The 12816-nt window shown below is 43.5% G+C and overlaps 1 protein-coding gene across 2 annotated transcripts in view; it reads left to right on the top strand.

Moving 5' to 3' along the window:
• The window catches only part of INO80 (INO80 complex subunit), a 317697-nt gene that overhangs the window by 15708 nt on the left and 289173 nt on the right, over window positions 1-12816 (top strand). For both annotated transcript variants that reach the window (XM_019519030.1, XM_019519031.1), the window contains exons 3-10: window positions 1999-2184; window positions 3804-3970; window positions 4112-4179; window positions 6179-6337; window positions 6959-7076; window positions 9296-9510; window positions 10564-10617; window positions 12475-12678. In XM_019519030.1, the coding sequence (XP_019374575.1) occupies window positions 2042-2184; window positions 3804-3970; window positions 4112-4179; window positions 6179-6337; window positions 6959-7076; window positions 9296-9510; window positions 10564-10617; window positions 12475-12678 (1128 nt within the window). In that variant the 5' untranslated portion in view covers window positions 1999-2041. The remainder of the gene's footprint in view (window positions 1-1998; window positions 2185-3803; window positions 3971-4111; window positions 4180-6178; window positions 6338-6958; window positions 7077-9295; window positions 9511-10563; window positions 10618-12474; window positions 12679-12816) is intronic.

Here is a 12816-nt window from a genome sequence, read left to right as displayed (position 1 = left end):
ATATATATATATATATATATATATTTGTTTCATTTCCAAGATTTCCCAAAATTATTCTTTGGGCTTGTGTTGTATGCTTTATGTGACACAAGATCTCGGGGGAGACTATCTCCTCCATAGTTGTATCAAAATATTGCTACATTCAATGACTAAATTGAGCAGACATAAGTTCAAGCTTAAACAAATTCACTTACAACTGAACGTTGCCATATTTAAGTCATAAGTAGCTCTTTAAGATGCTGTGGATATTTGAAATAATTATGCTATACAAATAAGATCTTTCACTACTATCATAACTATTATACCTACATTTGTAACAGAAGAATATGTTTTGTTAAACGTTTGTCATTCTAAGGATCAAATGAGCTTTAGTTCAGGTGCCACCACCACCATTTTTAAGTGCAGGGTTGCTTTTAGGAGTGGAGCTAAATAAGGCGAGGGCAGAGGCGGGCTGCCTGCTGTGAGCTTGGGGCTTTCCACCCTGCTGCCTTTGCCCTGGGAGCCATGCATTGGCCACACTGTGTCCCCCGCCTGGCGGTGGGAGGCACAACTCACTGCCCCCACTGCCGCCAGACAGGCAGGGGACATGAAGCCAGCGAGTGGCTCCCGGGGCAAAGGCAGGAGGATGGAAAGCCCCAAGCCTACAGTGGGCAGCCCGCCTCCGCCCCATGCACAAATCTGCCCCCCTGCCCTGCACCCCCTGGATGAGCTGTCTGCAGCTTCTTCCCAATCCCAGCCCCGGGGTCCATTCGCTGCCCTGGCTAGGCAGTGCCTTCAGCTCCAGCCCCTACCTCTGCCCCTGCCCCACTCCTTCCCTCACCATGGGGCCTTCAATCTGCCCCCCCTCCCCCAACACCCCTTCCCTTCCAAAGATTTACCTGCAGGACGCTGCTCTCCATGCTGCCCAGCTGTGCTCCTGGCTGTGTGCATGCTGTGGCTGCTTGTGTACATGCAACGTCTGAGGGCCCTAGCCAGGAGGCATAATTTATTTATCGGTACGTTATTGGCTACACCAGCCAAAAAAAAGCCGAAAGCTTATATCGTTAATTTTCCTTTTATCAGTGCCGATCTGATATGGCACTGATAGATCAGTGCACAGCCTGGTTCAGTCCTCCCGGCGCTGCCCCCAGCCCACAGCAGCAGCCTGTTTTTTCCCTGCACACAGATCTGGGAGGCATAAAGGCCTCATGACCTCCTGGGTTGCGCACAGCAGCAGGAGCAGCACCCTATTTTCCCTCCTGTGCTGCCGGGATGAGCTGCTTGCAGCTCTGCCCCTGCCCCGCCCTGCCTTGGTTGTGCAGTGCCTGCCCCAGCCCCACTCCCTCCCTCTCTTACTGTGGGGACCTCAATCTGCCCACCCCCCACTCTTCCCATGCCCGTACCCTCCCCTCCGCCCCTTCCCCCACAACAGACTTACCAGCCAGGTGCGGCTTTCCACGCTGTTGATCTGCACTCCTGGCCACCTGCATGCTGCACACATGCACCGGGCATTTATTGGCAACATTATCGGCCACATCAGCCAAACAAAGCTGATTGCCAGTAATGTCAATTTTCTTTATATTGGTGCCAATATGATATGGGACTGATGTATTGGTGCACCTCTAGTTTTCTTTAATATTTACTAATCTATAGAGGAGCCTCTGGGAACCCCATAAGATTGGGCCCCTAATATAGTCCATGGTCTTGTTGTGACCTATTTATACAACTTTTCTAAAAAGGCTACTTTAATATATTGTCTCAAATGGTATATAATTAGAAGTTATAATCTGTATTCTATGATGATATATTTGAGCTTTAACATATCTTACATTAAAACTACCTTTATATGGGCTTACTATTTTTAAAAAGCATCTTAAAATAAAAAAAAAGATTAAATTAAAAAAATTGTTGTTTTTTTTTATCCAGCCTGCATAGTAGGTTCCATCAGTTCATCTAGTTTTTTCTCTTTAGCCCTACCTAGGGAGGTGATGATAATGAGTGCACTCTGTTTTCATGCAGCTGTGTGTTTGGAGGCATCTGTGCATGAGGAGAGGTTTGTTCTATGGCCTCAGAGCTGGGTGCCACGGAGGATGGCAGCTGCACAGAGCTGGCAAAGCCCCTCTATCTGCAATATCTGGAAAAAGCTCTACGACTGGATCAGTTTCTCCGACAGACATCTGCCATCTTCAACAGAAGCATATCCAGGTATCAAAATGTTTCCTATTCTAGATATAGGACACCTGGAAAATAAAGATTATATAATATTGTTTCTGAGTAACCCCACAGTAAAGGTTAATTATCCAGTATGACCTCTGCATTTTAAAGAGTTTTATACTGCAGTCTTTTCATCTTATATTGATTGGTAACTTGACACATAATAGAAACAGAGAAAAATAGGAGGGAACTCAGGGAGTCATCTAGTCCAGCCCCCAGCTCAAGGTAGGAGCATACCCATCTAAACCAGCCCAGATAAGTATTTGTCTAACTTGCTCTTAAACTGCCTGCAAAAGAGGTTCCACAACTTTTCTAGGTACCCTTTCCAGTGCATTGTTAGTCCAGATGCAAATTATCAAAGCCTTTCAAAACTTTTTCTGTAGTTCAGTGGTTGATGATTCTTTTCGTCAGTTTTGTGAAAAATAGTCTGAATTTATTAAATATTAAGTTGATCTTACAAGAAGTTAGACTTTAACTATTTGTAGCATCTCTGTACCGTGGCCAGATAAAGAATCATGTGGTAGGAAACAAATATAAGTATTAAGATACAAATCCCCAAGTATGAAGTTCCTTCTAGAAATGATGGATTTGCAAGAATAGGGGTCACAGCACTGAAGCTAGGATGAGTGGGTAGCTGGGAGCAGCCATGACATATATGTATTAAGACCTGGAGAAGAAAAGTGCTCCAGACTTGGCAAAGGGCGAGGGCAATCCCTGCTTACCCTTCCTCCTATTTCCCAACACAGCATAGCTGCTGGGAGATGAGATCAGAAAAACTGTGCTCAGGCTTAGATTTCTAAGAAAAAATTCAGTGTGTGATAAGCTAAATGAACACTTCACAAACTGATTCAGCTGGTGACTCAGAGTGATAGTGGGGTGAACTTTCACTTTTACCTTTGAGAGGATGGCAAAGTTGGGACTATTACTGTATTTTAACCCTACCTAACCAAATTTGCCACTTTGTCCCATGATATATTTGGAGGTATGTTGTGTATAATGTGATTATATTGTCTTGTTTTATTGCTTCATTATGTTTGTGTCTGAGAAACAATAGTGTTTATTGAGGCCCATAAATTCACAGCAGAGCGCTGGCTGTGTTTCCCTATATAGGACAACAAGTATACTGCAGAGGCGTTTGCAGTGCTTGCCTTAAGTGCAGTTTCTATAAAGAGTATCATATGTAAGTTATGAGAACTGATCTTCAGAGTTTTTAATTGCGTAGTGGCCATCCATCAAGCCTGATTTTTCTACAACATTCCTTTCCAAAATTATTCAAGCTAAATTGCATTACACCCTTCTTCCTATTTTCTTAAGATACTTCCACCTTTCAATCTGTGTTGCATTTCTATTTTTATTGGATCATTTGTTAAGCTCTTTTAATAAGTTGATAATGCTGTCAAAATACAAAACAATTGCCAAATTCATGGAAAAAAACTTAGCAATGGCTAAATAATTATTGCATACATATAGAAACCTTTGCAGTCCCTAATTCCCAATCCCCTGTATAAGTGTTAGCTTATAAGAAAATTGCATATTGCAGTTGCAAATTGTCCCTGATTCTAAGTGTCTTTCTTTCTTGCTGTGATCATGTTTTATTACTCTTATTGCAGTGATGAAAGTGAGGATGGACTGGATGACAATCCTTTACTGCCTCAGTCTGGGGGTCCCCTGATGCAAGTTAAGGAGGAACCCCCAAACTCGTTGCTTGGGGAATCTTCTGAAGCAGGGAATTCGGGGATGTTAAACGCACATTCCCTCAATGGGATATTGCAGCCGGGTAAGTTGTTCATCAGACAGAATTCCTGTTTGCTTGAGGTCCGGTGCGGTACAGTAGTACCCTTGCTTGGGTCTGTGGATTGCATTTTTATTATAAAATAATGACTGCTTTCTAAAACAAATGTTACTTCTTCTTTCTCAGAGCCAAAGTCAGAAAAAGGGAGTCTGTATAACTTTTCCAAACTGAAGAAAAGTAGAAAGTGGCTGAAGGTAAGATTATTGAAAGGGAAGGGGAACTGTGAGCAAAAACTGCTGTAGCATACCCACTAGTATGTCCCACACAGAGTTGTGAAATCAAAGGAATTCTGTGATTTTTACTCCCTGTTACACTTACGGAATTCTGAATACTTTTTAAAGAAATTTGAAGTTGTTAGTAACCGTTGATTAAAGTAAGTTTCATCCAAATACTAGATTGTACCTACTAAATTGAAGTTTCATGTGGTGCACTTACATTTTGCCCTCTGTATCTCTTAAGAGTCTACTTGATTTGACCTCATCTTTGTAAAACTTAAAATTTAATGAAAAGCTGTTGGAAGTGTAGTGGCCTTAGCATTTCTGAGCATTGGGGCTTCCTGTCACTGCACCGGTGATACAGAGAAGACCTCAAATATGCAGGTTCAACCTCATGGGGAAGCCCTTCTTAACCCAAGGAAATCTTTACTTAGCATTGAGACATGTAGCAATTCTGTACCACCTTTCTCAGGTGTTAGAATAGGGCATCTAGCTATGAAAATAGTGTGTAGCCTGGACTCCGTTATGCTTCAACAGCCCCTGGTGCAGGAATAGCTTTGGGGGCCATTAGCAGCTGTTTGAAGGCTTGTGTAATTTACGTCAGGGACCCAACTGGCGCAGTATCGGCTCCATGGTGGGAGGAATATAAAAATAGTTCAAAGCTATTTTTGTAACACCTGCTTTTTAGGTGTACTGTGTGCTTATTGGACCAGCCAAACTAGAACTATTTTTTTTCCAGGAGAGAACTTATGAAGATGTGATATAATCTTAATTGGTATATTCACCCCTCTTCATGGGCTGGATCAGGATGTGGCTGTAGGGTTTAACAAAGCCATCTCCTCCCCTCCTTACCAACACATGTCACCCAACAGGCCTCCCTTTCTAAGATTTTGGTGGTGGGCCCTCTCCCTGCTCACTGTGCCCACAAATTCCCAGACCTTCAGAAGGTCCCACAGGCTAGGCAACCCAGCTCTGCAGGTCATGCATTTGACATCCGTGGTATAGAATATGTATTTGGAAAGTGTACATATGTGTGCAGTAATGTGTGAACATTTTGTATTTCTCTGAAAAGAGAAAGATACTTTGAATTCTTATTTGCTCTTGTAGTGTCTTGGTCTCCCGTTTTTGTCAGTCTTCTGCTTTGTATTAAACCCACTACTTATTAAGAAGTTTTGAATACCCTGTTACTGAGAGGCAAGAAGAGCTTTAATTTGCACCAAAAAAATCCCTCCAAAGCTCTAACAAAGCTAAACATTACACTGCACACAGTTCTTGTTCTGGGCAGAGGAAGAAAGAGAGACTGGACATGACACATACTAATCACATTGCAGTACTGAAAGGTGTTCAGATATTGTCATATGTGCAGTAGAAGAACCTATGTAAAACAGAACTGTAGTCATCTTGGCCCTGGGATTTAGTTTCCTTTCTTTTCTAAAATAGTGATTAAACTGATGAGGCCAAGGAGCAAAAATGTTTTAGTTTAATGATGAGTGTGCATTCAAAAATGTGAAGCAGGTTTGATACAGCATCCAAACTACAGTAACTTGTAGTCATAACAAAGAAATGGACATTTGGAGACCATCTCAACATTGTGCCTATGGAAAGAAAAACACAGAATGATGGCTTTGTCATTTTTACAACTTTATTCTGGAGCCAGCTCCACTGAAAATGAAGTTGTTTTAGGAGCCACCTTTATCTAGGCTTCAGACCATGAGTTCATCAAATTTGATGTCTTGTATCTGATACAGATATAAGGAAAGGCAACAGTGTTGAAACTGCTATGGATGTTATATTCCATTTCATAGAAGAGAAATACTTTCCTGCGTGGAAATCCATTTTCAGTGGGTTCAGATAGGAAGTATTACCTAAGAACAAAGTATTGTTGTTGAGCCAGTCCTGCAGCTATTCTGCCTGAGTAAAGAAGTCAGCAAGTAGGGTCCATAAGTAGTTAAATTAGAGATCATTACACTCTTGTCAGAGCATTCTCCTGAGTGATGACTCCAGCGACACGGATTCACCCAGCGATGAGGATGGAGAGGAAGAGGAATTTTCTCTTTCCAGGGAGGAGCTTCACAATATGCTTCGATTGCACAAGTATAAGAAGCTGCATCAAAGTAAATACAGCAAGGACAAAGAGGTAACTATCCCAGTGGCGAACCCCAATTTTTCACTCTATTTCCGCCTCCCCCCCTTTTTAAAATAGGGTGCAATATTTGGATATTAATATGGTAGAATATTTATTCTTCAGCCTATTTGCAAAACTTGTTAAGCTTTTGCAGGCTAGGAAAAGATCCCATTCAGCAATCCAAGACAACCTAATATATGGTCCAAACGAGTATAACTTAAATTAGGTCCAGATGAGTGGGCAAGGTGCTGGCTTGCTTTTTATATTCCCTTATAGTAAGAACCCCCCAGTATTACATAAAAAGGTGTACTAGCAGCAGTACATCTCCCTTCCCAGCCCGTATCCTTCTCACTGGAGTGAGCTTACTGTAAAGATGAGAATTCATTCAATACAAGCAGTGGCCCCTTGCATTTAGTCTCCACAGGCCACAGTTCCACTGTTATCAGTGGAGTAGCTGTAATTGTTTTGTAGAATCGCATATAATCCAGTGGCTTCACTTTGGGCACCTTGTCTTAACCAATATCAGTGCTAGAAATAGAGGAATACATATTTTCCAAACTTTAGGGACAAGATTTTAATTTCTTTTGAGTTTTTCTTTATTTTCATTATCTTTTCTGCTTCCTTCTATTTCAGTTGCAGCAATATCAATACTACAGCGCAGGGCTGCTGTCCACACATGATCCATACTACGAGCAACAGCGTCATCTTGGGCCCAAGAAAAAGAAATTTAAAGAAGAGAAAAAATTAAAAGGTGAGGAATGTACACTGCCTTGCTAGCTAGTTTGTGTCTAAATTTGTTCCATACTGTATATCCGTGTAGCATGTTGGGGTCCCAAGGGCGGTTGTGATGCCTCCCTGGTGGCTCTGCAACCATGCCCCATTCTGCCCCTAGGACACCTTTCCTTCTTACCTGCCATGCCTGGATGTAACAACAATAATAATAGAGAAGCTACCCGCAGGCCTCTTCCACTGGCCTCTACTGCTCCCAGGCCCTTTGCTGGACCTCTCTGGTCTCAGGCCCCCTGCTGGACCTTGCTGGTTGACCATGCCCTGTAGGTCTCTTAAAGCCTTAGAAGCTAATTGCATGATTCAGTCCTTCCCTACGCCACGCCCCAAGCCTTGTGTCCGCTGGTTGGGGCTTTGCCCTCCTCAACCTCCACCCCTTTACTTTTGCTAGGCCTTCTAGCCCTGGCCCACTGTATAGCACCTGGCTTTGAGGCACTAGGTCTGGTTTGGCCCTTTTGGGCACCTTGCCCCTGGCCCCTATGTGGCTCTGTGGCCTCAGTCTCTTCCCACTCCCGGCTCAGCAGTCACTCGAGTCTTGAGCCTGTCCCTGGTTGTATCATAACATAAAGGGGAAACAGCCCCCTGCCCCTTTAAGAAGGAAAACTTTCCCTTGCCCCTCACCTAGCATAGCCTCCCAGCCCTGGGCTATATCCTAGTGAGCTCCCCTAGCCTCACCAGAGATCCAGATGCAGAACTGGGATCCAGATGTGGCACTGCAAGTCCCTTCAGAAACCCAGCCGCCTGGGAGCTCTTCACCCTGTGGCTGCCAGGGAGAGACTAACCTGCTAGTCCATGCTTATATCCTTCCAGGGCCCCACCCCCTTCCCATCAGCAGACTGCCTGGGTTGCCTGCAGCTGTCGGCTAATTGGCCCAATTGTCCTGTTATCCCAGCAGCCTGCAACTGCTGTGTCCTGCCTGGTCTGCTTTTGCCTTAAAGTAACAGAAGGCCCCAGGCTCTCTGTTAAATCCACCTAACAAACATTATTCTTCAGCACTTTTTAATAGTAGTACAATAGATAAAACCCCTTTTTATAAAAGAAAGAACATAAGATGCATATTATGGCTTGCTTAGCTCCCAGGGAGAATTGGTATAAAAATGTGATTGGAAAGTAAAAGTTTCTGGCTCCAACTTATATGTTCAGACCTCCGTGTTACACCTATCTACCTCATTCTGTAGCAGCTGATTACTCTCTAAATTGCTTCTTGACTCAGTAATGATTTGGAATCCATAGCTGTCATTGCATTCAGTTTTCTTGTAAATATAGTACATCTTTGAAAAGCTTAAGATGTTGCCAAGAACTTGGCATAGCCCTCCCTATGTGTGTAATTCTTCTGAGCAAGAAATTATGGGGATTGGGACTGTAGTCTGAAAGCTAAGGGAAGTTTATAGGAAATTGCTATCTGTGAATTAAACTAGAACTATTTCTCTCATCTCTTAGCTGAAGTTTCTCAAATGCTTGCTTGCCAGGAAATACACGTTTCCTTTTTTGAGTGAGCTGACAAACAGCTGAAAATCTGGGAGGAAACAGGAAAAGAAGTTTGTAGACTATCTGCAAAGCAGATTCTGACTAATGCAACTACTGGAAGTCTGAGATGTGTTGGAGGTTATTTTGGGCATCCTTCCTTCTCTGTTCTTCTGCACATTCTTCCAACTACATGTGTTTTTCCCCCCAGGACCTTGTAACATACTTGGCTTTGCAGAATCTCAGAAGTATATGTATTAATGATCTGACCCTAATTGTCTCTTAGTTTCGTCTGAACAGCTAGTAACTGCATTGAATTTAAGACCTCTTTCAAATGACACTGCTTGATTTGAGACTTTTGCCATACAATGTTGATCTTGTTCTTTTCAATATCTTTAAACAGAACTTCATTCAAGTGTAGGAAGTATTGCACTAGATCCCAAATATTTTAATTTAGCGGGTTCATTTATCTGTGGAGAGGATCTAATTGGTGCTGCTGAGCAGTAAGAGGTTTTTCTGTGGGGGTCACATAATGAAAATAGGGCCGCTTATAAAGAATGTGTAGTCCCAAATATGGTAGACATAGATCCAGTCCTTATGTTTGGTCCCATTTGTTTGAAGTGGCTAGTATGGCAGGGTTAGGCAGAATACATGAACTGACTTGGAGGATCACAGATGCTAGGAAAAGAACCTCATCTTGTCACTTCTTTTGCCATGCAGCCAAATTGAAAAAGGTTAAGAAAAAAAGGAGACGGGAAGAAGAACTCTCCTCAGAGGAGTCACCACGACGCCACCATCACCAGACCAAAGTTTTTGCCAAGTTTTCGCATGATGCACCTCCACCAGGGTCCAAGAAAAAACACTTGACTATTGAACAGCTCAATGCTCGACGGCGGAAAGTCTGGCTTAGCATTGTTAAAAAGGAACTGCCAAAGGTGAGTTTGGCCAGTTGAATTGATTTGGAGGATGCTAGAGTTGAGATAAAATATAGGATTGTGTTATCAAGAAGTCAGCATGATAGAATTAAGTGACCCGATGCCTCTCTGTTGTTCCATAATCCATCAGGTGAGATTGGTAAACTTGCAGCTTTTCCTTTTGCTTTCTTTTTAATGTATTAAAAGCTAATTAGATTTTAGTTTATTTTAAAGCAAAAGGAGTGTAACTCCACTGAAAGAAGGGAAAAGCTGACTCTGGGAAAAGAAAGGGAGGAATAGCAGAAGTACAAAAACAGGAGAAATCTAGGCGTTGTTTCAAAGACAAAGGACGTAAGTGAGGCTTTTCTCTGAATTGCCATTGTTCAGCAGTAAAAGAAAATGAAGCATCATTTCAAATAACAATTTTGCCTTCTTCACAATGAAGAAAATTATTTATCATAGAATCATACAAAATTAGGGTTGGAAGGGACCTCAGGAGGTCATCTAGTCCACCCCCTGCTCAAAGCAGGACCATCCCCAACTGTATTATCCCAGTATTGTCACGCCTGATCTTCAGAACCTCCAGGGATGGAGATTGCTCTCAGGGTAGACTGTCCCAGTACTTACCACCCTCCTACTGAGAGAATTTTTCCTAATATGTTACCTCAGCTTCCTTTGCTTCAGTTTGAGCCCATTGGCCCTTGTCCTGTCATCTGGCACCACTGAGAACAGTTTAGCTCCTCCATCCTCTTTGGAGAACCACCTTTCTCAGGTAGTTGAAGGCTGTTGTTAAATCCCGCACCTTGGTCTTCTCTTTTCAGAGAGCAGAATATTTTTAAAAGTTTAATTTTTAAAAAATCCTTCAACAGTTGCAATGCATGAGTATGTCCTTAGTAGCCAGTAGGAACGCCATTCTTTAGCTTCAGAGAAAAGCAGTATTCCACTTAGTTAATTACACAAGGCCATATAATATTGGGGCTGTTGGGCACACATGTATTGAAAGCTAGTTAGGTAGCTTCTAAAATGTTACTAAGCCAGACTGCTTATTTGGTCATGTAAAATGTCTCCTTGCAGGCATACAAACAGAAAGCTTCAGCGCGCAACCTCTTCTTAACTAACAGCAGGAAGGTAAGAGGGGTTCAGCTTTAGTGTTTGCTTATTATACCTTGTGTAAGAAACATAATTTCTATGTTGCTTTCATCTCAATGCAGTAGTGTGTCTTTAGACTTTTACTAATAAGGTAGCATTTATGGAAGTACATAAGTTTTTGTCATTATAAATTTTCTTTCACTCTAGGTCTTTAATTTGTCCCTGTATAAGTAGGAATGTGACTAGTAACTGTTGGTAGTCTCAAATCCAGCTCCTAGGGCCGTCTTTGAAGCTAGCAAAAGTAAATGGGTATCCCCTAATTCAGGGGTGTCATACCCATTTGGCTGGGGTGCAGGGGTGATTTGTGGGCTGGATCAGGCCTGCAGGCCAGCCCCATGTACTGGATTCATCCCCCAGCACTGGTCTGGTGTGGGTGCCACATGCAGTGTATGCCCTGACCTTGATTATCTGTGCTGCTTGCAGTGCATGCTCTGGCTTCAGCCCTGCACACCATATGCATGGGGTGTGACTGTGTGACGCCAGTTTGGTACATGTGCTGTGCATGGCACCTGTGCTGGACTGGCCCTTTGCCCTGGATCTGGCATGCAGGGCTGGTCTGATCTGGACCAACTTCAAACTAATATATAAGGCTGGTCTAGTGCAGGCACCACATGCAGCATGCACTCCATACCATCCCTGGGTCCTGCATATAGCCCATGCCAACTCTAGCTTTGTGGGGCATGTGGCACATGAAGCTGGACTGGGGCGTGTGCTGCATATGGCACCTGCACCGTACCAGCCATGCACACCAAGATCCAGCATCTGTTTGTGGGCCTGATCTGGACCAGCCCAGGATCCAGCTTGCAGGGCCAGTCAGGTATGGGCACTGCATGCAGCACATACTCCAGACTGGCCCCATGCTGTGCGCAGCCTGTGCTAAATGGGCTTAGCGCACAGGGCCAAGACCAGCATATGCGGCGTGTGGGGCCAGTCAATGATCCATAAGCAACTCTACGATCCAGATGATATGGCTCCATGTGTTGGGTCTGGCCCACGGACTGTATTTTTGGCACTCATGCTTTAACTGAACTGAGTGGGAGTTTGTGAGCAGGTTGTCCAGGTCACCAAAATTTATTAGCCTTCTTTTTGCAAGAGGCAAGGATTTTTCAGGGTGGTTTCTTTTATTGGACCAGCTGCACAGTTGGAATAAAGTTAAACAAGCTTTTGAATGCAAGACATTCTTCATCAGGTCACTTGGGCTGGCATGTGTGCTGCTTGCAGTGCATGCTCTGGCTCCTTCCCTGCATACCCCATGCACATGGAGCTGGTTCAGTGTGTGCTGTGTATGGCACCCATGCTGAACTGGCTTTGTGTGCTGGATCCAGCATGCAGGGCTGGTCTTCAGACCCTATTTGGACCAGCCCTGGATCCAGCATTACCTCACGAAGAATGATACATTCAGAAGCTTGTCTAATTTTATTCCAACCATGCAGCTGGTCCAGTAAAAGTTATTGCCCGCAAAAATCCTTGCCTTGCATAATTCCTGGACCATCATGGCTACAACATTTCTCTAACACTACCATAGGATTCTTTTTGGCTGTCTCAGAAAAGCAGTTTCAAGTTAGACACTGAGAATAAAAATGGTATTGTCTCCAAACAGAGTTTGGGAGGGCAGTAGGGGGAAAGCTACAACTGTCAATTCTGTGTAACCTTTAAGAAAGTCTGCATTCTTCAGGTCTGTCAGTGTGGCATGTTTAATAAGCAATAGATGCACCCTAGGAACCAAAATCATGCATTTCTTTTGCAAGATCTGGCTGTTAAAAAATGTTGCCTTTTGTCAGTGGTTATTTTAAACCTGTTTTTTTCTTCTGTCTCAACTCTGTAATGCCATGTCAGTTGGCCCATCAGTGCATGAGAGAGGTGCGTCGAGCTGCCATCCAAGCCCAGAAGAACTGTAAGGAAACTCTACCACGGGCACGTCGCCTCACCAAGGAAATGCTACTTTACTGGAAGAAGTATGAGAAAGTAGAAAAAGAACACCGCAAACGGGCTGAGAAAGAAGCTCTGGAGCAGCGCAAGCTGGATGAAGAGATGAGAGAGGTAGGATCAAAACCACAGGCAGCTGATAGGTAATCGGGTAGGAGTCAGGACTGAACTGAAGAGATGTAGGAATGACTCCAAAAGTTTGAGGCAAGTGTTTTGTTTTGTTTTGGGTTTTTTTTGGGGGGGGGGGGGGGT

This window comes from Gavialis gangeticus, unplaced genomic scaffold (genome assembly GCF_001723915.1).
Source record: "Gavialis gangeticus isolate Ggan-Ray unplaced genomic scaffold, GavGan_comp1, whole genome shotgun sequence".
NCBI lineage: Eukaryota > Metazoa > Chordata > Crocodylia > Gavialidae > Gavialis > Gavialis gangeticus.
The sequence above is the reverse complement of the archived record's forward strand: the minus strand, read 5'-3'. Positions and strand labels throughout refer to the sequence as shown.